The sequence below is a fragment of the Cydia splendana genome, chromosome 9 (genome assembly GCF_910591565.1).
Source record: "Cydia splendana chromosome 9, ilCydSple1.2, whole genome shotgun sequence".
NCBI lineage: Eukaryota > Metazoa > Arthropoda > Insecta > Lepidoptera > Tortricidae > Cydia > Cydia splendana.
The window spans coordinates 17,998,398-18,021,997 of NC_085968.1; the positions used below are offsets into that span (position 1 = coordinate 17,998,398).

General features: G+C 35.4%; 1 protein-coding gene across 8 annotated transcripts in view; it reads right to left on the reverse strand.

Moving 5' to 3' along the window:
- Positions 1-620: 620 nt before the first annotated feature.
- LOC134793779 (polypyrimidine tract-binding protein 2) overlaps positions 621-23,600 on the reverse strand; it is a 635,946-nt gene continuing 612,966 nt past the window's right edge. For all 8 annotated transcript variants that reach the window (XM_063765447.1, XM_063765452.1, XM_063765451.1 and 5 more), the window contains 8 exons: positions 11,489-11,648; positions 10,020-10,216; positions 9,556-9,589; positions 8,150-8,242; positions 7,604-7,718; positions 7,122-7,223; positions 6,615-6,692; positions 621-6,193 (listed from right to left, as the gene is read on the reverse strand). In XM_063765447.1, the coding sequence (XP_063621517.1) occupies positions 6,061-6,193; positions 6,615-6,692; positions 7,122-7,223; positions 7,604-7,718; positions 8,150-8,242; positions 9,556-9,589; positions 10,020-10,216; positions 11,489-11,648 (912 nt within the window). In that variant the 3' untranslated portion in view covers positions 621-6,060. The remainder of the gene's footprint in view (positions 6,194-6,614; positions 6,693-7,121; positions 7,224-7,603; positions 7,719-8,149; positions 8,243-9,555; positions 9,590-10,019; positions 10,217-11,488; positions 11,649-23,600) is intronic.

A 23,600-nucleotide genomic window follows, 5' to 3' on the forward strand; every position in this document is an offset into this window, starting at 1 on the left:
CATAAATAATCATAATATATAATTCATATTATCTTGCCACAGAAGAGCCAAAATAGTGTGTAATGTGGAGTCTTGCAAGTTCGCGCTTCGCGTCTCCTTTAACGCGGGAGAAATACTTACCGACAAAAATCGGAGAACAAGGCGCGAAGGCGTGAACAATCTGCGAAATCGACGCCACACTCGCTTCGCCCGCGGTTCACGCGTATAGTCTGGAGGGGGCTTAAGGCGTTCCTCAATGACGATCAGTCTCATGAGCCGCAAAGCCGCACAACCATTCTAGATAAGTTTTTACTAAGTACATAGCTGGGTACCGCTAATCAAATACATAGTTAATTAAGTTTTTAATCGCTAATCCGTTACCTACTAAAAAGTTAACTTTGTTAAACATTAAAACATTACATTTCGGAAGATTTAACGCAAGGTCATGATATTTTCAAGAAAACCAACAAATTTAAAAGTTATTCCTTGAGTTGAAATGTTTACCTACTTCGATAATTAACGATTAACGGATTAACGAGTTAAAGCCCAGTTATGATAAGTAGGTACACTCATTTGAATTTGAATATTGATGGAATGGTTGTAAATGGTCTATTGGTGTGTAAATATGAAAATAATAAAAATGCCATTTTCAACTATCTTTTATTATAAAATGACAAAGAATAAATCTAGAGTTCAATAGGGTAGTCACTTAAGATGATAATATTGTATATATTATTCATAATTTCATCTAACTGCTATGATGTATGTGGAAACATGCCGCAGGCCCTCACAGGTGGGCCATTGGCAATTCACAAAATTATGATTCGGAAACAATCATTAAAATACATTATATTTCGAAATATGCTCTTTAAAGCTTACTTTTCCTTTCCTTTATCTAGTTCAATGTCTATTTAGAGTTAGGTAGGTTAAGATTTAGTTGAAAGGAAAATATTATTAGATCCCTGTTTTTTTGTCCCAATGATTGGTCTTTGGCATTATTGATTTAATTAGACTAAAAAATATTGACATTGTTTCAAATGTTTCGGCAAATTTTTACTAGGAGAAGCGAACAGAAATAGATGTGCGTTCAGTTACAAGAAAAAGATGGGATAACCTTTCGTCACAGGAACGAGTTACAACTATTTAAACTATTTTAACTTTACACACAACCCTTTAATTTGCACACCATTATTAATCTTTTATAAATCAATGGTATAGCCCTACAATTTAGAATAAAAAAAAACAGGTATTCTCTAGAAGATACTTTGATAATGAACTAGGCAACTACTGAAAATTAGAATAGGATACCTATGTTTTATTAGTAAATTTTAAAGAAAGGATTATGTTAATCTAATATCTTATTTATTTAATTTGTTATTATTAATATAGTCGTGTATAATATTTACATTCACAGATTAATATAACACAAGGATAACTGCCATTTCATAGGTTTGCGTTGGATATGCATTCATATAACAAGCTTTCATAACTTCAAAACACATCTCACTTATGTTTATTTTCAATTCATTCATATTCCTCAATTTACTATAGGTAGCCTTCATATATATATATGATTTGATGACAAAACATAAATACACACTGTTAGTTTAGTCACAAGATGCATGCAGAAGACAATTTTCATTATTGAAAATAAACATAATAGGTAAGTATATATTTATGAGATAGCAATCAACAGCAGTTTGAGAAGGGGTTCCTATTAATTGGCAGTTACACAGTTAGCTCACACCTCGGTATGGAATGGTTCAGTTCTTTCCACGCTGCAGGGATCAGGGACACGGCACGGAATTAACTCTTATACCCTGTGCGAATTTCCCACCCTATAACATTACGTACGATAACTCTTCAATGGCAATCAAAGTCCCTTACACCCAACGTAGTTGAACTAAGCAACATGTAACTTCGCTTAATTCTCGTGATAGTCAAGACAATCCACAAAACCAGAGATGAAGTCAAAATTGCTTAGTGTCACAAGAAATTATGGATATTTCGAAGCATTATAGTATAGACAAGTTTCATCGTAGATGCGATATTTACGCCAGGATAGTTAGATCTAAACACGAATATGTCTACAGTACCAATTGCGTACTAATGTACATCATTTCATATATTGATCCCCATTAAATTTTATTTTTATTTACAAATAGTTTTTATCTCATCAAGTGTTGAGAAAATACATTTAAATCAACAGTATTGGATATGTAACAAATGAAATGTAGATAGATATTTGTGAGATTTCAAAGGCCATTCTTTACATGACTACCGAACCTTAGATCGCTTCTTCCTAAAGTACTTTAGACAATTGGTATTGAGTTTTAAGAAAAAAAGAACTTAGGAAAAACGAAGAGGAGGCAAAATAAAGAACAAAAAGAATATATTGATAATATTGTTTAATTACGAAATTAAAAATAAGAAAGAAATTAAACACACATGAGGCTTAACATTAAAATAAGAAAAATAGAAATGATGAATTCTTACATAAGTATAAAGGAGCGACGCTTGAGGTTGCAAGCGGTGCTCTCGCGCAGCTCCCAGCTACAGAGCCGAGGTTTGAAAATGTATAAGATGCGCCTTAGCCAAATTTCTATTAATTGATATGTTGGCATTTCATATAATTTTAAGAAACATGTACGTAAGTAGGTACTTAAAACAAGTACAGCTTAAGAGATATATATAAAGCGCAATAAAATTAGGTATAATAAGAATGATATGCAGAGATATGTTGAAATGGTTTTGCTCGTAACGCAAGAGGGTGAACACAGAGACGACAGTCGGAAAACAACATTCACATCTTTTTCAACGCATAACTTTAACCAACAAATTGAAACAATGTTCGCTTACAATGAAAAATTGCGCTTAATAAAACTCTCAAATATAATTTAACTTTAACATTTTCATCAACTTTTCAATAAATGTTAAGATTACTTCAATTACCTTTTACCTAAAATAATGTGTATTGACTTTAAATTTGGCATCTCGTTCTAAACACTGATCTATTTCTTATTTTTAATATTATTACCGTATTATCTAAATATTTAAAATACTTCTCTAAACACAAAAATACCTATAATTATCTATTAGTCAATACCAATGTTATTGAGAAAAGATTAGGCCTGAAAACGCTACACACATTTAGTAATATATTACTTATTGATATCTACGGATTGAGCAGAAGCAATGAATACCATGGACAATGAATCTACGCGACAAAACGGATATCCTGTGATAGACACGCGATGTGTGTAGCGTTCTACGCTGAATACAATGGATATGTAATCTCCTTGTTGTGATAATGTTTATTAAATAAGTAGGTAATTATAATATTTAAATACAAATGCGATACCGCCGTTCTCGCCCAGCAGACCACCACCAGTCGCCAACCGCTTTAATCTCATTTTAAAACAAGAGCGCACAACTTTTGCATTCTGCACCCTGTAGAAAAACATTTTCAAAAACGTGCAAAATATCACCACACCCTGGTCACCTAACATTATCTAAACCAAATAACTACTTTTACAATCCTTATCATACGTACTGAATAATACAATTTGTATGATTAAATTTTTCTAGTAAAACTTACATCATAATGACATTCTAATATTTTTCAGTTTAATCATCTTACTAAGCTCTATTTTTATCCTTATTTATGTTACGTGATGTATAATGATACATTTTAAAATAGTGTAAATATGTTTGTTTTATAATTATAAATGACTGAATATGCTTTCTAAAATAAAAGAACTATTTAATTTTCTTTGACTCTGGAAGGGATAAGTTGAGTGACCGGCGAACTTACCAAGTGGCAGTCATTTCAAGCTTCGACATGACATCGCTCAAACTTGTCGGCGCCATTTCGTGCAAATAGGGGCTATATTTCACATTATTTTGATACCTCACAGCATTAGATACCAATCTTTTGATGCGGCCACGAAATCACTGCAACTTTTTGTGACATCAGTTTGACGAGTTCATTAAAACAAGTCGAATAAAATCCCCAAGTATATCTTTTCGTTCACCATCTAGTGTGCCCCCCGTTGCCCTATTGTTGTATTTCAATTTTTTATTTCATTTCATCACAATGTCATCAAGGATGTACACAGGTAAAATGACAAAAAAATGCATTAGTCTTTTCTGACATTGACATAATGCCTAATTTGACTAATTTCACCGGACTCGTGGCAAAATTTTTATTAACTTTGCCTGTACACACTCTTTAAGAGTATTTAGCGACAAAATCTGCGATAGGTAGATGTGTTGTAGTGACGTAGCCGATCCTTATTTTTCATAATTCAGGTATCTGTTTCACGCATGCTTTGCCTAATCATATACTGGACGTGTAACTGAACACTTAAAGCTGGTCCTACTATTAGAGCATCAGGTTTCACTGGGCAATGCTCAATGACCATATTTATTATAAATATCATTTTTTCAAAGCTTTTCGTACCAGACTAACCTCCAATAATTTGAGACAATCGTTGACATGATTCCTCGACGTATAATTACTTAATCCACAAACATAATCTCTTTTGCATTGGACTAGACGAATATTTATTAATTTAAGAAGGCAAAGATGTGTGAAAACCAATCGAGCACGAGTCCAAGAAGTTTGAAAAGCCAAGTCATGAAAGTTTGAATGTTTATGTACAAAAATAAAGTATCAGGGGAGTTATTTAACTAATACTGTATAACAAGTTCTTGTGCCCTAGTGTGAATACTGCTCATTTAATATGCTAGAGGAAAAGCGAATCAGATCTCGAATATATTCTCGACCATCGCCGTTCGCAGTGTGGCGACACACTAATCAAATTATACTGAAAATTATTCTAAAAAATACGTTATTGTAGTATCCCCCACACCGCGCGTACGGCTCTCTAGACAAATAAATAATTAATTATCTACCGTTAACTGTATGCACGAGCATTTATAGTATGTTGTGGCTAATATTAAATTAACATCGAAATAAATGCATCATGTCACTATTATGTCGATGAACATAACGTTATACATAGCGTTATACCAACTAGATGCTTAGCTACAAGAGTCGTGATTACACTAACTAATCGAGAACAACTATTGAAACAGAACAGGGCGTCGCTGCAGACAACGAAACACGTATGGAAGCATCAGTAACACGTAGACGATGAAATCTAAGAACATTATTAAAATTATGTCTAAACCTAATATTGCACACACATACACATTTATAAATGTAAATTTCCAATAATAACAAAATGTGTATGTGTACAAAACTATAATTATTTACTTACAAAGAAATGCAATAATAGTAAATTGTGCAAGTTAAAATAAATCATGTTTTTATATATAAAATATAATATTAGAATAATAACTGCAAATAATAATTATACAATGAAAATTCCCATACAACAATGTGCTTGCTATAATATTGTAACATGAACATGACAAAATATATTTTAAAGCGATAGATATAATGTAAAATAGCTGCCGGAACAAAACAACCATGAATTAACGAAAGCAATGTCTGACATCGCGATAAAAGGGTCCATTTCGACAAACTTTAAATAAATCTAGCGCAATCTAATTGCAAAATATATATTGTTTTCATAAATTGATTTACGCAAATTACAAATATCAAATGGAAATCATGAAGACATTATTGAAATAAAATTATGATTATTAAAATTATGGAATGAATATCACACAAAATAGGCATCCTCTCAGGCGTCAGGGCGGTAGGAACATAATCAGAGTCGCTTCTAAAACAATAAAAAGCACATATAGCTGCCGTTTGAAGTCGTGTGATGAATGTATCTTAGATTAACGTTTGCAGTAATATTAAATGTACGTATTCACTAAGAAAATAGAGTAGCACTTATTCCTCTAAACTGATCCGAGTAAGCGTAATACAGATTACTTTGTAATTTTCAGTCGAGGGAAATTCTCGAGTTGAGTGAGAGGTTCAGTTTAATTGACAGTCGCTTATCCTACGCATCCAAAGAGTCTCACTAAACATTCAGTGACTTGATAATGATAGCCATAAGGACGCGACTGACAGAGATTGTGTGATATTCCGAATCGGTCCGTTTAGATGCTGGACTTGGAGAAGGAGACCCGGAGATGGTTGGACTCGGACAGCTGGTAGTTGTGCATCTTGATGAGCGCGGCGACGGCGTCGTCGATGGAGGGCAGTTGCACCAGCGCCATTTTGCGGTCCTTCCTACAAACACAAACAATACAACGTTATTGTATAGGGTCACACTAATCGTTGCATCGAAAGCATAATGCCAAATCAAAGTAATAAAATGTATTTGTAAAATACAAGAATATGGAATCCTTTGATTTTGTTATTTTATAATAAATTGGTGGAGGAAAAAAGATATTTAATTATTCAAACAAAATTTTTGTTTGTATTTAAATCTCGGTTGGTAACAAACTAAAAAATAATACTTTCAGTCGTTATACTCTTTAGAAAGATTCAGAATTAATAATGATGCATTAAATTACTCTAGAATATTTCAGTTATATGTATCAAAGTTAAAAACAAGAGCATTAAATTAGCGCAGACCTGATATCTTTTATCCCTAGACGTAGACAATAGAATTAAGTAGCAAGGTAAAAGTCTGACGGTTAAAACTTACGGGAAAAACTTGAACGCCTTGATTGTGAAGCCTCGTTTTGTGAAGGCTTCTTTGATATCTTCCTCGGAGACCGTGGCGCTGTGAACATACGGATTAATAAGTATAATTTTGTGTATTTTCGATGAATTCGCCAAATTAGACAAAAATTACGTTTTTAGTTTTTTTTTAAATTCCGCTTTTTAAAGGGGACTTCATAAATAAAATTTTCACTACTTATGGCTATCATAAAAATCTTGGATTATTTTCAATAACAACATTCAAATTAAACTCAAAATTTTTGAAAGAAATAAATGTTGTTTTTGAAAAAATAAACATCGTACAAATAATGTACATACCTACTCTAAGTTTAAAATGTATAATTTGGCTAGTAGAAAGCTGACGGTAAAAATGAATTTACCCAGTTTTATAATACCTTCTACATATAAGTGACGGACTTTAAAATTTCATAGAGTTATCGACACGTGAAACTTCAGCAAAACTTTACGTTTCTTCAGGACAGCTACTTACGGAATGTTAGATAGATGCAGCGTGGCGCTTGGCGGGTAAATGTTCTGGTAGTTTTTGCTGCCAGGCTTTTTAAATCTGTGGAGGGGGCTCTGCGAATAATCCCTGTAAATGGCAAAAACTTCTGTTAATAATAATAACTTCCCCATGTCAACATTAACTTACACATAAAGACTTTTGGTATCAATCTCACTAAAATCGATTGAGTTCTACAGTGAGGCGTGTTTACATAAATCCAAGACTCGACAAACAAAATTAAATATTCATCCTTATTGCACAAACATTTCATCTAAGTATCACAGTATATGGCTGCTAGCATTTCATTAATAACAACAGTTCATCTTAACATGGTCAGTCAATCTGGCCTCGTATTCTAAATTAGTGAATTTAGAAGACAAGGTCACTACCATCTGCTTACTGCGTAGTCTACGTATTTGCTTCTCAGTAGCACAGTCAGTAGCATAGTCAAACTTGCAGAATCTTACCTCGTGAGACCAGCGTCCGGTTGTCCCTCCTTCGGCAGCTGCACAGTTTGATGCTTGCTCAGCATCACGCGCATGGCCTTCCCGAATACGCGCAGCTTGTCCATGTGAGTCAGGGCTGTAATTATTATAGTCATCATCAGTGTCATCATCCTCAGGCTTTTTCTCATCACAGGTCTTTGCGTCTATTGCAGACGATGGCATTGCTGTTTAGACAACGGGTTTGGTGACTGTGTAGACCGATGCGTGAGCGGCACGACCTCCTACATTTTTGGCAGAGAAAGCTCATGCCACCTGAGGTTCCGCCCCAGTCTTTCTTTTACATATTTGATAAAAAATAATGTCTCATTCGAATACATAATCGGGTACACACAGGTTACTTTCATTTCGTTCATTATTGTTTCTGTTAATGATGATTTAACATTTAATCGTATTTTTTACGTCTTATTGCGTCTTGCGAGTTCTTTTTATCGGTTAGAAAAATATCTTTAACAAGGGATGGTCTGCATAACTCTTTTGTAAATATGGTGACCAAAAGTAATGCCTTACCTAGATGAGCCTGATGCGGCTCAGCCATTTGAATGAGAGCAGAATCCTTCTTATTGTAGAGTATCTTCACTCGCTGCACATCGCCGTACACGCCTACATAAAGAAAAATGTTTTGTGAACGGAACAACTTGCGAACTTCTGGGTGTTATCGTTTAGTTACAACGGACAATTTTTGGCATTTCCTTCCTTCTTGCGAAAATCTAGCCAATTTTAATGAAGGAAGATTTGCTTTGCCAGAACTTGCCCGCAGTATTTTTTAACCCAAAGTGTTGTCTGTTACGGACTAGTTAAGACACTATAACTATGAGAAGATGTTGGATTCACATTTAGCAGTAGGGGGTATTATATTATAAACAGGCGTACTTAGATCTGAAAGCAAGAGAGCTAAGATATTTAATATTTTAAAAACATAAAGTAAAATAAAAAAATTACTCGAAAATAAACACAGATCTACACTGCTTTGTATACATAAAATCTGTTGTGAAACGGGACAGTGGAAAAATGATAAAGAAGAAACAAATCCAAGCTCTAATTTGGTCACGGTAAGCGTCTGATTAATAATTCAGCGGAACATCTATCCGAAACGTTCAATGATGTTTTCTCCCTCGTCTTTATAATTTGATACTGGGATGGAACGTAATATGGATGTAACGTAGACAGTATTTTTCCCGTTTCAAATAGAAGTTCTGTACGTAAGTTATTAGCCTGGGTAATCGGCTTTCAGAACGAAGCAATTACTACCAACAATCAAACGAATAATTTATTTCTTATTACAGAATATCGCCTTCGAATATCATGTCGACGTGAATCCATTACAACTGGAATTGATCCTTCGTGTCATGTAACTAAGAAATATGTGCTTATTGCCCACATGACTGAATGCTGAACAATGAAATGCAATTGACATACAGAAAACTGGAACTGACATTTATGGTAGACGGATAAAACAAAAAAGACAACACGGGGCAAACATCTAACTTAGCTACGACTATGATGTCTGAAACACAAATTGTCATATAAGTTAATAAAGCGTTTCAGGTTCAATAGTGTTATAAGCGAAGCTTCGGCATAGGTCGCCGGATGCGGTTATCAGTAGGTACAGAAGTCGAGAATGTTAGCTGACAATTTGTCTTCCAGGCGACAGGGCTCGGGACCAATATTATTGTTTTAATATAAATTATTAGCTCAGGACTATGATGTGATTTTCTCAAAAAGTGTACTCTCCTAATATTTACTATTTTTATAAATTCTATAATGCCATTTTTAAGAAAATTCCCGTCTAAAGAGAGATCTTTCTGAAAACCGGCAACATCTAGGAAAAATTACTTTAAGAAAGAACACGTTTTGGGAAATATAATAGTGCATAGTCCGGAGCCAAATTATGGAATGTATATGTGCACACGTACCGAAAAGGGTAAAGAGAGCGTCAGGCGTGACCATCTAAAACAACAGGAGAGAGAAAGAGACAGTATTATAAAGTCATAAAAGATATTTGACATCATAATATCTATGAATAAATTAGCAACTTATTTTAAAGAAGTTTAAATAGAATATACTTATAAGTACAATAGCCTATAACGCCGCCTTATTAGTGGATGCATTAGTGCTTTGTGTCAACCGGACTCTTGAACCCATATTAAATGTGCGGGAGACGTTAATGGCTATTGTGTTAGCGTAATTAATAAATTCGCCAATAAACAGAAAACTACACATTTCGATGTAGGAATTTTGAAAATAAAAAAGTTTTTCTGATATGGGGCCAATGTTAAAACTTAATATAAAATAACTTTCGTTTATATATTCGATGTTTACTATTTCCGTAGTATTTGTTTGCGGATGTAAGTGTTAATGTTTAGGAGTAGGTACGAACCTCTTCGTTGAGATTGGAGACGAGTAGCACAGTGGCAAGAGGTAGCGGCGGCGCGGCGAGGGCGCGCAGCGCGGGCGACGCGGGCGTCAGCGTGAGCGCGCCGAACGCCGGCAGCCCGACCCCGCCGACGCCGACGCCGTAAGGGGACGCCAGGCCAGAACCGAGCCCAAGGAATGGCGGAGCAAGTACGCCACCACCTAAATCGAAATCTCAAGTTTATAAATCGGAAGAAACATAAGGTCAACCTCAAGAGTTATGCGACGATATACCATTCAGCGGATTTAATAAAAATGTTAAGATAAAATGTATTCAAGAATGAAACATATCTTTAAGAAGGCTACAAAATAAATTAGATGTATCAAAACGAACATTCAGCCTCTGACTCCAGAGAACGGAACAGCTAGACTAATAAAGAATATTATTTGATTTCTTATTTAACCGTAAGTGTATTTATTACATGTGAGTGTATTTTTTCTTTTGTGTAAAGAAAAAAGAAATTGGTATCATTTTATTCCACGACGTAATAACAAAACTCACAATGTCGAAATGATCCTCACATATTACAATCCTCTATGGTGTAATGTGGATTCATGAGAAGTTATTAGTCACTGTGGGAATATTGAACATTGAAATATGAATAATAAACAAGAAAAAAGCTAACACAAATGCGGAAAATAGGACTGCTGTTTGCTTGTAAAAGTAAACATCAATGTTTTACATTTACAAAATCGTACCGTAATAAATATTTACTTGAAATTCTTTGTTTCGTATTATATAATTTCTTTATCATTTCAATGTAATACTCATTCAATTTTTTTTTGCAAGAAAATAATCAAAATGTAATTAATTAATGTAAGATTCTACATAGGAGGATATTAGTCCACAATATATAATATGAACAGTAACCGATATTAATTATAAAACAAGGTCGCTTAGAAAAACACCAAGTAGTTTGATAGTCACTGTGTGACTACAAATTCGATACAATTCATGCAGATGTAGTCAGTTATAGCTACTAAAATAGCTTTTGGGCCATACACAGATTAAATATTAACATATTTCATGTCCCTTCTGTACCCGGAGAGTTAGTTGGGCTTGTTTACCTTTGAAACATAACCGCATATCGCTTTCATTGTTTTTGGGTTGTATCAAAATAAAGCGAGATACATCAGAAGCGACAAGAACCTAAAATGTTTAAACATTCCACTATGCGGTTTCCATTTTAAAACCCGTGTTACAGCATATAACCGCTTACATCTGCTTTCAAAAAGTTCCAAAAATTGAAAAGTAACTTTAGATGCAGAACCAGAACAGGGATGCACGTTGCTTAAACTACAAGAGTACTAGATAGGTGTGTGAGCGAAACTTGAGCGGTGTTCGAAGCGTCCAGGTGCTCAGAGTAGTAGTGGACTAACTCATCCTGGAAGCGAGGGCCAGAGCGACTCGAGCCCGCAGAGGCATCAACTCACTGGTCAACAGCTGGTGGGCGTCGCCGTCGCCGGACGGCAACGTAGGGTTAGTGTAGTCCCGGGACTTATCATTGTTGTATTTGACATTAAGGCAGGTCATCTTTGAATAGTCGATGCGGAGAGTGCAGCATCCATTGTAAATGTTTTGTCCATCTAGGGCCTGTGGACAAAGATAAACATTGTTTAATCCTTGGTGAGGTGAATTGTTTTTAGATGTTAATTTGTCATCCTTCTCGACAAGAAAGCTTTTTTGAGACTATGCTGAGAAATAAGTGGCGGTATTAGGTACATCAGTGAATTAGTCGTAACTTTCGAAAAACTGGGAGGAATTTGATATTCAGTACCTGTTAGCAACATTTAATGTTATAAAAAATGTTTGTAATATGTATAAGATCTGGACCCATCGCACCTCTAGGTAGTTAAACAACTAGATAAAAGTTATGGCAGTCGCTTAGAAAAAGCCAGAGTCTAAATTGTTCCGAGCCGGGCGCAACAGTTATTTGTTTGTTCCCCAACGCCTGCACTGCGCTGATAACACCAGAACGATAGAAAAGAAAATTAATTAAAATGCAGATACACACAATCCATTATGGGTGACGCGTTATGGTCTCGGCTCTTGTAGCAAGTTACTTATGTGTTGTATAATGCAATGGTATCGCGTAAGTTTGTTTTATATCTCGAATTTCTCGGTCTTTGTAAAATTTTGTCTGTGAGTCAAATCATAGCCGTACCATCGCCCACAGTGTTAACTGTACATCGGTGGACCATATGCCTTTTATAATAAAGTCCACTGATGTACAGTTAGGAGTGTTGCTGTTAGTACGTGCTAGTTTCGATTTAAACAAATATAATATATACGACATACTACAAATTCTTCAATGAACAACTTAGTATTGCAAACTTTGTAGTTATGCGGTAATTACTTTTATCTACACACATATCATAAACTCTCTATGATACCTTCAAAATCCGTAAATAATGGTCCACATTACGATAAACTGTTTTGTTACAGCAAATTTCTTATCTGTGAAAATGTGGTAATAGCTTCATTACTATATCAAAATCGATTTGGTAATGACATTCAAATTTCGAACATCTCTGGAAAAAAAGGCAATTTGATTTGACCCCTATTCTAATATCAGTCGAGATGACGTTTTATTCGAAATCAAATGACAATTGCATACAATATTGACAAATCTCGCTTGTAAGTTGGTATCGGACGATATGGTAATCGACCCCGACTCTAGTTTGTCTTTGAATTAAAAAAAAACTACGGATGCGTGACATGCGTGAAAAAAGTTTTCATTTGCCGCCATTTGACGTACAGTTTATATTTTAATTAGTTTGTAAGTAAAAAATAATTTGTTTTGTAGTTTTTAAAGTAACTATAACAAAAGTTTCGTGTAAAATGTACGATAAAGATATTTCGGAGACACCATCTCATATCCGCGAGTTCCGCCAGAGAGGAAAGTGCCCCAATGTCGGCTGTAATATGAGGTTAGTGAATATATCATAGAAAGTTTATAATATGTGTGTAGATAAAGCAGTGTATGTAACTGTACATAATTAGGCATTAAAACACTTGTGTGATACTATTATGAAACTCATTTCATTCGTTTCATAAACCCACACTCGTATTTTAATGCCTTTCATTATGTAGCAGTCACATAAACTACTATTGGCATTCAGATAAAATTTAAATTATGTCGAACTGCATAATTTAACATTTTATACCAAAACCGACTAGGTACTTTAAATGAAATTTATTTAAAGAAGAAACATTTATTATTAAGAGTTCTTAGACCTTTAAAAATGCTACTTAAGTAATGAATATTATGATTATGATGTATTATTAATTATTTTACCCTCAAGGAGAAAAAATGAATTTTGACTTAAAACGGCGGGCATCTATATCATCATAAATTGAGAACAAAGATTATCTCCATTTTACTTTAAAAAATTACAATGATATTAATGATTATATACTAAAAAACCAAAATCATTACCAAACAAAACGTCAAAAGGCCGGATTCGTTCAAATCTTAAAAAGGAATAAATCTCTTTAAAGAATAGAACGTTTACGATTTCATTGAAACCATTGCTTACGATATCAGAGACGCAACCGAGTAGCAAAAAGTTCAGTGTCGATGTTGGAACGCTGAATATTGGCTTTAGATTTAATAAATTTCTGTTCTATATGCAAATGCGACCCCCTGATGTATAGACGTGAATAGATTGGCTCGTTTAAACCTCAACTTATATGGAAATGTGAAAGGCACGTAAGAAAGTGTGGAAGAAGATCGCTTCGATACGTAATTAGTTTTGGCCCCCACAGAGGTCTTATTCGCGAATGTGTATTTGACATGAAAATTATATATTAAACGAATTGATTGCGTACGCTCGCTCGCTCGCTCTAGAGCACGGGCCTACGCGTATGAGCGCAATGCACAAATATCCAAACTGAAACGGTATTGATAATTTGTTTCTGAATACGGCTCAAATACGAATTCCGTTTCACGAAAGGGAAAACGCTCGGAGAGGGAACGTAGCGAGTAATTAATTTAAAATTCTAATATCTATATCGCTTTGCATAAAGTACCCTCAGTAGATTTTAAGGAAAACCAATTTTTAATGCAATTTAATTGCAGTCATTTGTGAAACTCAAAGTTGTTAAATATTCCCTCGTTTGTCGTTATAAAATCCAAAGTATAAGAAATGCTAAAGTAACTGCCTGTCTTCCAGATTGTTGCGTTGTTCGCGTCTAATGATTCCGATAAATTTCAATTTAAGAAAATGGTTCAAATATTCAAATTAATATTTTTTGAGAAAAACACAGGCTACCAACAATAATTACTTAGTTACAATTAGCAGAAAATATCAAAACGCTTATGTCAATCTCAATAAATAAAGCTCTAAGCTGTATTTTCAATGTATTACTCTTTACAGAGAAGAAAACGCGAAGTACCTAAGCAGTGGATTAAATTGAGATGTTTTACACGGGCACATTATAACTCCGCAAAAAGAAGAAACTAAATTTACCCACTCTTATTAGAGTTGGTATTACGGTAACACACTTTCAGGTTGTTTCATAAATTTTAATAAGCCGGACCGTTATAAAAGTCCTATATTTTAACTATGTGGGAGTTCCTGGTGCGCCGGGTTTTATGGCACGCCCAGTCTACTTCGCTCAGGGTTACCAGTTACAATTTGGTTAAATCCTAACCAAGTCCCGAATTCTTAAAGGAAAGTCCTTGGCTATGGGGATCAAACGAGTGTTTTGCCTCGTAACCTTAATTTATATAAAAATGTTCAAGTGGACTTCTTGTTCCAACCTCGGAAGTGTTTAATGGAGGAAAATATAGCAAACAATAAAACACAATTCTGGATAAGTATTTTCCAACTCAGTCTACCTATCCATAATGTCTGACATGTCAAGAAAAACCCCTGACTTCTGGTAACCCTAGAGTTCCGGATATCAATATTCGCGAGAATTTCATTTAATCTTACGAAACGATTATTTGCATTCGCGGAGGGACTCGTAATTGAAGTAAAAAAAATATTAGGAGAGTGACAAGACGATAAAACGACAAACGCTACGCCCGATTTGATATTGGGATCCTTTATTGCGTAATAGGGCGTCAGATCGAAATCACTGTAAAAAAGTTTGGAATTTTATCCGTTGACTTACATTTAAATATTTCGTACCTATTCTTTCCTATTTTTACATTTTTATTTATAATATTCATGGTGGGAGAAAAATACATGCATTGCTTTAAGCTTTATTTCCAGGGATAAGTACTAGAATATGCTAGTCTCTGAGTTAAACTAGAATAAATCTAATGGAGTCGCAATAAACTGGTTGTATAACAACTTTAAATAAGGCGGCACAGAGTTTTATAAAATAGCAAGCAGACGTCAAAGCGCAGGCTGTCAGAATCAAACGGCAAGACGTAACAAGTGTCCTCCGTATCTCTTAATCACGCTCCCACTAATTGTTTTATCTTCAGCTCGTTAGAACTCGTTTAAGCAAAGCCTTCTTAGTGAAGGATTAAGTGCGGACCGCCTTAATCCACCCCCCGTCGCTAATTCTGGCGGTTTTTCCATGAAGACCAGATAAACGTTTTTGTTGGGGTCTTTCCGCGTTTAATATTTATAAGAGCCGCATAACCCAGACTGTTCTCGTTGCAACGGATTACACGAACCCCGGAATGCAACTATTTCATTTTTTGTCTGCAGATGACGTTGAGAAATTATAATGAAAACAAGCCGAATTCCAGGATGCTTGGTCGTAGCGCTTAGACTTACGTGCAGCGTTATGAAAATACCTAGGTGCAGCAATATTTTGTACAAAAGATATCGTATGCTCGAAATTTCTTATAAAATGCACACATGAGCCATAATGCAACTATATAATAGCCATAATGCAATATATAAAATATTACATTACTTAATAAAGTTAAATATGCTCGCATATTTAAACAGCACCGCTAGTAAAAAAACAACAACATAGGTAATCATAGACAACTGAGATGAGAATTTTCATCAAATTTTCTCCACAGCAAACTCGCGGTAAAATTTTAAGTCCATTAAACATTTGCTATCTAAGCAGTTTAAAAGTTTAAACGCCGCTGCAAGCCGTTAAAAGTCCGAATTGAAACTCCCGGAGTAATATAAAAGCTGAGAATAGTTCAATTGATTATGTTAACATTGTTGAGCGTCGAAGCGGTAAGCAGTAGACTTGAGCGGAGAATTTGAGGCGTTGAGCTCGTCCAATTAGCCACGGATAAAAGATCGCTTATCGAATGGTCTTACGCTAAGTGTGAACAAACACCGACGAAGTCTATAAAAGCTATTTAACCGGTCGAGTGACGGCAAACATATGTTTTCTAGAAAAATTAAGTATTAAAAATAACACAAAGTAAACTAAGTATATACATTAGTATATTTCTCTAACAAATAATGTATTTTATAGTCATAGGTCGTCCATAGCTTGTCTCTTGACATATAAAGCCGTTCATGCTTGTTTTATGTTACTCAGGTTGCCCATACTATGATGGATAGCAGAACAAAATCACTTCTCAAAATTTGCACCTCACATCATTTAAAAACTATAATTCCTAGCTATATACATATTAACTATTCCAAAAGGAACTATTGTACATAATTTAGTAAAAAATATATTGTTAATTGCCAGTTTAGTTGCATCTACAACCGTTTTTCTAATAACAATGAAAACTGCGATATGGGACACAAAACAGGGAAACAAGTGTGAGAAATACGCACTTGACAAGTTGCTTCCCCCTTCTACTCCCAAATGACATTCTGATTTTTACCTATTGAAAGCTTAAATCCTAATAATTGGGATACAATACACCTACAATATAGATGAACCGGTAAATGCGACTAAGGTATCATCGCAATTAGGGTATGTACACATTCGAGGACGCGTCACCGGTTAAACCACGTTCGCTCCATTAGACACTGTAATTAATACCCGAGGTTACCCTTAATTGTGGTGACAGATAGTGACGATCGCCCAAAAACCGCGCCCACTCGCCACATTCAGTTTACTTAATGAGCCATCTTTTAAATGGACGTTTGTGTGATTTGCGGTGTCATGTTGACATCGTTGATTTTCCATTGGGGTTGAAAACTTTCGATGGTTCATTACAGAGGGAGCATAGGGTATTCCTTTGACAGGTGTTGACAGGTTGTGCGATTGTGGATGTGAGGTTGGTCCGACATTATGAAAACGGTGTACCTAGATACTTCAAAGCGCCACCTCGTGCTTATAATTTAAATGGCACTTTGAGCTTTAATGTTTATTTAGTCTTGAAATGTCGTTGGAGATTTTCTTATACTGCTCTTTGCACTACGTAGTGACCATTGGACAATATTTTTGCCGCATCGGCATCGGCCCCACGAGCAATGTGTCTATAATTGTTAATTCTCTGTTCAACGTTTAAGAATGCGGAGTTATTAGTCATGGAAACCGGTCGATAGGAAAAGTCGGTACACCAAATAAATAATGACAAATCGTATAATCTTGTATTACTTAAAAAAACCAGGTGGGGCGAAACAAAAACACCCCTCCAGCTGAAGTAACTCAAGTAACTGCATAACTCAAAGACTCAAAATTTAAATCTTCGCACTTTAGCAGGCGTCGTGATTAAAGTAAACACTCCGGCCACAAAACACTAACAAAACAAACGCTAAACAATGTTTGACACGTAACTAGGTGGGTGCAGAGTGCAGCTAAGGCATTGTTGACACAGTCAGTCCAGGCCAACAGGGGAGGGCGACGGTACGTGCAATTTTAAACGGGACTTGAACCTTGCTCCCAGGTTGGTCACTGTTTGTTGGATAGCTTGAAATTTCAATGAAGTTTGCCCGTCTCTGCGCTGAACTTAAACGGGTTGTACACCTGCAGTATACATTGTGCATTGATGGGTCTATGATTGTTCTGAAAATATTTTACGCACTGAATAGCTAACGTACACAAACATGTAGAGTAGGTACAGTCGCCATCAGATATATCGGAGCGGCCAAGTTGTTCACAATATCTGAACAGTGAACACGGACTCTAACGCCTTGACAATAGCTGGCGTGCTCAGATATTTGTGAGCACCTTGGCCGCTCCGATATATCTGATGGCGACTGTACATGATATAGGTAAGCAATCAACATCTACAGTAAGTATCCATACTATATGGGTAAAGGATTTATTTTAGACATTTAATTCTTTGTCTTTGATTTGTGTATTTGTGCAGTCGTAAAATACTATAAAGGGTAGAGACATTGGCAGACTTGGCTTTACTTGAGATCTCACTACTTTTTACGGCAGAAGGTAACTGAGCCTTGACAGGATTTTACGAGGTTTTCATGGGATAAACGATGACTAAGAGGAACACGTAACCAATAGCTATGCATCTGTAATCTACGGTGCTTGGCGTGCTTGGCATTACACCTGTTCTATATAAAAATTCGACACCAATAACTAAATGTAACTTAAGGTTTGAGATATTTTTAAGGCTAACGTATTTCTATTCATTTAGAGCGTGGTGTTTAAGAGAACCACAGGCCTATTCGGATTTCGAGATAATCACAAGATCTTGAGACGATTTAGAGATCAACTAGATCTACATTAGATATCGACTAGATGTGACTTGGATAAGTCATAACTTGTCGAAATCGTTCACGAGGACCTCCAGAATCGCGGAAACGTCAAATTGGACATAACTATCTTACAAATATCTAATTCATTTTCCGAATCGAGCCGCCAAGGCCTTCATTTTCTAGCACTGAGAACGATATACGGTTCGTTTGATAACCATTGTTTTCTTGTTTTATTATGTGCTTTTTGGTTTATAAGAAAGGCTTGCATTAAGTCTAAATGCTGAAATCAATAAAAAGGCAAAAAAAAAAATCTGTTATTGTAAGTATCAATTTATTATACGAGTATACCTATGCAACGTTACCAGGACATATTCTCGGCAGACGACTGGAGTAGAAACTCCGATCCTCTTAAAATCCTAGAACCCTAGAATGTAGGTATCTTACTGTTGTTATAAATAATATGTATTGTTAATATGAATCACAATAATTTTAAATTTAAAGACTTTAAAGTCGAAACGATGGCATAGTCTGATAACCATTTACAGTTACATACGTCTGGAAATACGAAGGCATAAAAGTAGTTACCCGTAGCTCAGAAGTCAACTGATAGTTGCCAGCTATTGCCTTTCAAAGACACTTTGACAACTAGCAAAAATGTTGCAAGGTAATACTTTGTACAAAGTAAATCCAACTGAAACTTCTACGCGGGGTTCAAAAGAGTGAATCGTTGAAACGTTAAAAATATTCGCTATTACAGATAGCGGCGTCGCTTGGTGACGACTTTTTTGACGGTTACATTGTTTGAATACTTTGAATACGTTCCCGTGTTGACACAAAGGCGGTTAGACGCCGCAGTGCAAAGTGCAATTTTAAAATGTAAACAAAGGCCGCACCTTGAGTCGATAAACGCCGTCTCGGATTTCACGAAGCACGCGGCGACAAAGAAATCTCGCGGTGTTTACTTCGCGACTATTTAAGAAATAGATACGTAATGAACAAACGGAGATTAAGATGGTTCTGACTGGTAATAATCGTAATCAACTTGGGTTACTAAGTAGTTATCAGTTCGAATCTGATATGGATGGCTTGACATGACATTTTTGTCCATTCGATTAATTTTGTACCTACTATGGATAACATTAAGCAAGTACACTCAAAAGTCCGACTCACAAGGAAACAGTGATAAATCAAAACAAGTAATAAATTTCTCACAATTTGGTTTTTAATGTTTCTTTGCAGTAGTCCATGCTGCCATGGACTACCCACATAGAGATTCCATTTTCCGGAGTATAAGTTTTCCCTAAGCGCTTTTCCTACCCCTACACTCACACATTTACCTGTATGCTTAAGTAAGCCTCTTAAATTCGGGTGCCGGGCCGCTACCTATCAACAAATCAATTGCTATCTATGAACAAGTCCCAGCCCCCGATTATGAGCGATCGACACAGACAACGCAGACCATTACCAACGGCTCCGTGGAATCGCTGCGTTATCCATCATAACTTATTGATGGAGCATGATTAACAGGAAGGGCCTGACTAACTAATGGGGTTTGTGTGACCACTTCTAAACAATGTTTTGATCCAAAATTCGTCTTCTATAATAACTTTGTAATGTGTATGCTTTTACAGTATCGTGTAGGTAAAAGTAAATACGGATATGTCGTCCCAAAAATATTATGTTTTAGTTATGGGTTTTTACGCTGCAAGTAATCCTGACTCTTTAACGAAACTGCAATATAACACTGCGATTTTAATGTCTTTCACTGATGTTGAGTTAAAATATAATAATGAACCATTGCCGCATCCATTGTTTATAGTTTTATTAATTTACATTAAATGAAACCTAAGAATTCTAAATGAGAACACAGTTTATTCGCACAAATGAATTCATAAAAGATCTTTATTATAATATTAAGCATACACATTTTGCTCCCGCATTATAATTCAAAAGTTAAAATAAAATTGCATCCATAACGAAACAGGTATGAAAAAACTGTTAAAAAAGCTCGTAGGGAAATATTATGCTCGGGTGGTTCATAACAAAACATGTTGCATCCCAAATCCGAGAGTCTCGTGATTATTTTACCAGCAGGTACAATCGTTGAAACAATGCATAACACGCGAGTATTTCTATCTTTCAACGAAAACATACCTACCTAATGTTATTAACTTATTATAAAACACATGAAAATCCCGTTTTCGGAATATGTTTATTGTAAAAAAAAATACTACCGGGATATAGTTTTTTATGTACCTACGTACAGTTTAGCGATATATTTTTTTGTTTTTAGAGATATTTGAATCGACACTCAACATAAAAGCTACAATCATGGCTCCATAAAAGTTTAGTCAGAAAGTCGGCTGTATTTATACAATAAGATTTACTTAAGTAAATAAATAAGAATACTTTCCAAACAACTTTCAGTACACACAAGACTTTAGTACTGTTAAGCATAAATTAAATTTTCTACTTTTGGCGTCCGTGCTCCACAGTACTTACACCCCGTTTACTCCAACATAAACTCAATTAAACAAATTAGTTGTAGAGTTTTTCTCGTCGAGTGTACCGACAGGGACGCGGACTATATAACATCGAACGCATTAAGAGCGTACATTTCGTGTCTGGGCGCATAAGCCGCCCTCTGAAAAGATTTGATGGCGAGGTTAGAGATTTATGTCAAGGATCATAGAAGGAGAGATCGGGCGCCCGGCATCCGACTGTACTCTTTGTGGCTGGAGCACTATCCGGCTTCACTTCACTTTGTACCTCTAGCTCCTGCCACTTACACTGCGAGACGTTTTAATTTCATTCGAGAAAAGTACGCGACCTGATGGCCTGAGGTGGTCTGAGGATGTCGGCTGTTGCTACCACAGGTAAAACCGGTTATGACGAGTAAATTATTCGTTTTAGCAGCAGTTTTAATTTTCCTGCAACAGGGTAATGTTTTCCATTATGTGCAAATATGTTTGCATTTCGTTTTTCATGCCATCAGCTTTAAACAGCAGATTTTAACGTACGTTTTATTGGTTAGATGCCTCTTAAATAGCTATGAACTAACATCAAATAACACCGTTTAAGTTATTGTTAACTAACGTCCTTTCATTTATCCTTGTATTTTCACTGTTTTATTTTACAATTGCCTACAACTTAGCAAATTGCCCCCTTTTTACAAGCTTTTATTTAGTTTCACCTGACCGTTGTCTGTAATCAAATCTTGCAAGTTAAATTTGATCCACTTCCCGGTTTCCGATTGAGCTGAAATTTTGCATGCATGTATAAATCGGATGACAATGCAATATTATGGTACCATCGAGCTGATCTGATGATGGAGACAGGAGGTGGCCATAGGAACTCTGTGATGAAACAACGCAACCTAATTGTTTTAGGGGTTTTTAGAATTGTCTCGATGAGTATTAGTTGTTTGTCGTAAGAAAAGTACAGTCAGCGATAAAAGCTTGTACCAAAAAAGATTTTTTTGGCAAAAACTTATATACCATACTCTCCAATAGTAATCCAGAAAATTGCCCCCTTTTATACAAATCCAATCCACACAACGTATTTTCAATGTATTTTTTTCTTATCCAGTCAAAATACTTAGATAATAAATATCCTACGCCAAAGTCTTGATAAGCCATGGAACCAGTGTTCATTGTGCGAATCATTTGCGAGTATGTCACAAATGATTCGCGTATGTACCAAGTTTGTAGCGAACGTCGTCTCCGCACTCATGTTAGTTGCACAAACGAGCCGGTAGCGGTGAAGTTGCAATGCAAATATTGCGTTTGCTATGTATGTAGGAATAATATTTAGTTGGAAATTATGTTGACCTTTTTTTGTACACATGTTTAATGACAACTCAAAATATGTCAGCGAATGATTAACCCCATGAAACAATTGAAAATGTAATAGGTTCCTTGTAAATTGTGTGACAGTTATTTTATCACGTAGGTAGATAAAACCATCCATAATATGCCTGCGTTCGCATTTCGCTGGACTACTTAGTTACTACTGTTTTTGTATGAGAAAGAACAAAAAACACTTTTTAATTTGTCCATTAATGGTATTGACGCGCCCTTGTTCTAGTCGCTCAAACGGAGAGGTTTCTAATTTCCATCTGATCTGCATATCAGCTGCTTGTAAGTGCGAAAGCACTTAGCTAGAATAATTTCGTAGTAGTAATGTATTTAAAGTTAACACTTTAAACTCTCGCGTTTTGTACACATATTTAATTACACAAACGGGTCTACCGCGATATAATTTCATTGTTTTTACACGACTGCCCAAAAAAAAGAGTGTATTGTTTTCAGCGTTCATGTTTGTATGTATATATTTATTTATTGATGTGAGTTTCTTTATTCCACCTTAACTTCTGAATGCCTTAACCGATTCAGACGTATGATACATCATTAGAATCCTTAAGTCATCCCGGGTAACATAGGCTATGTGACGTCATTATAAAAACAATATGGCGGACTTTATACGCCATATTACGCAACCTTTAGAAAAAAATATCGTGCAAACCTATCGAGTAGGGTATCAAAATGAAGAGCTTTGAAAGCCGATTGATAATATATAAGCAACATGTGGGTTTAAGTTTAATTTTGAGAAAGTAAGAATTGACAAAATATGTTAAGATAAGCTATCTCATAAAACCAAATAAGTATTATTATTGAATGGGATACTAATTAAAATAAAAGGAAGGGGTTTGACCGCTGATCATAAAAAAATAAAATTCTTATATTATATTAGGTACATACTACTCATAGTTTTTAAAACATGTTCTTAATTGCGCTAATGGAATCGAAAAGTTTAAAATATAACTTCTATTTATTAATCGATACGATGCAGAGTCCGTCTAAGCTAACTCTGCACCGACTTTGGCAGAACCAATCTTGAAATTATCATTATAACCGTATGGTTTAATTTAATTTAAACATTTATGATGCTGATGATATTTTTTTTAAAGGCCGAAGGCCGAGCTCCATGTAGGGCC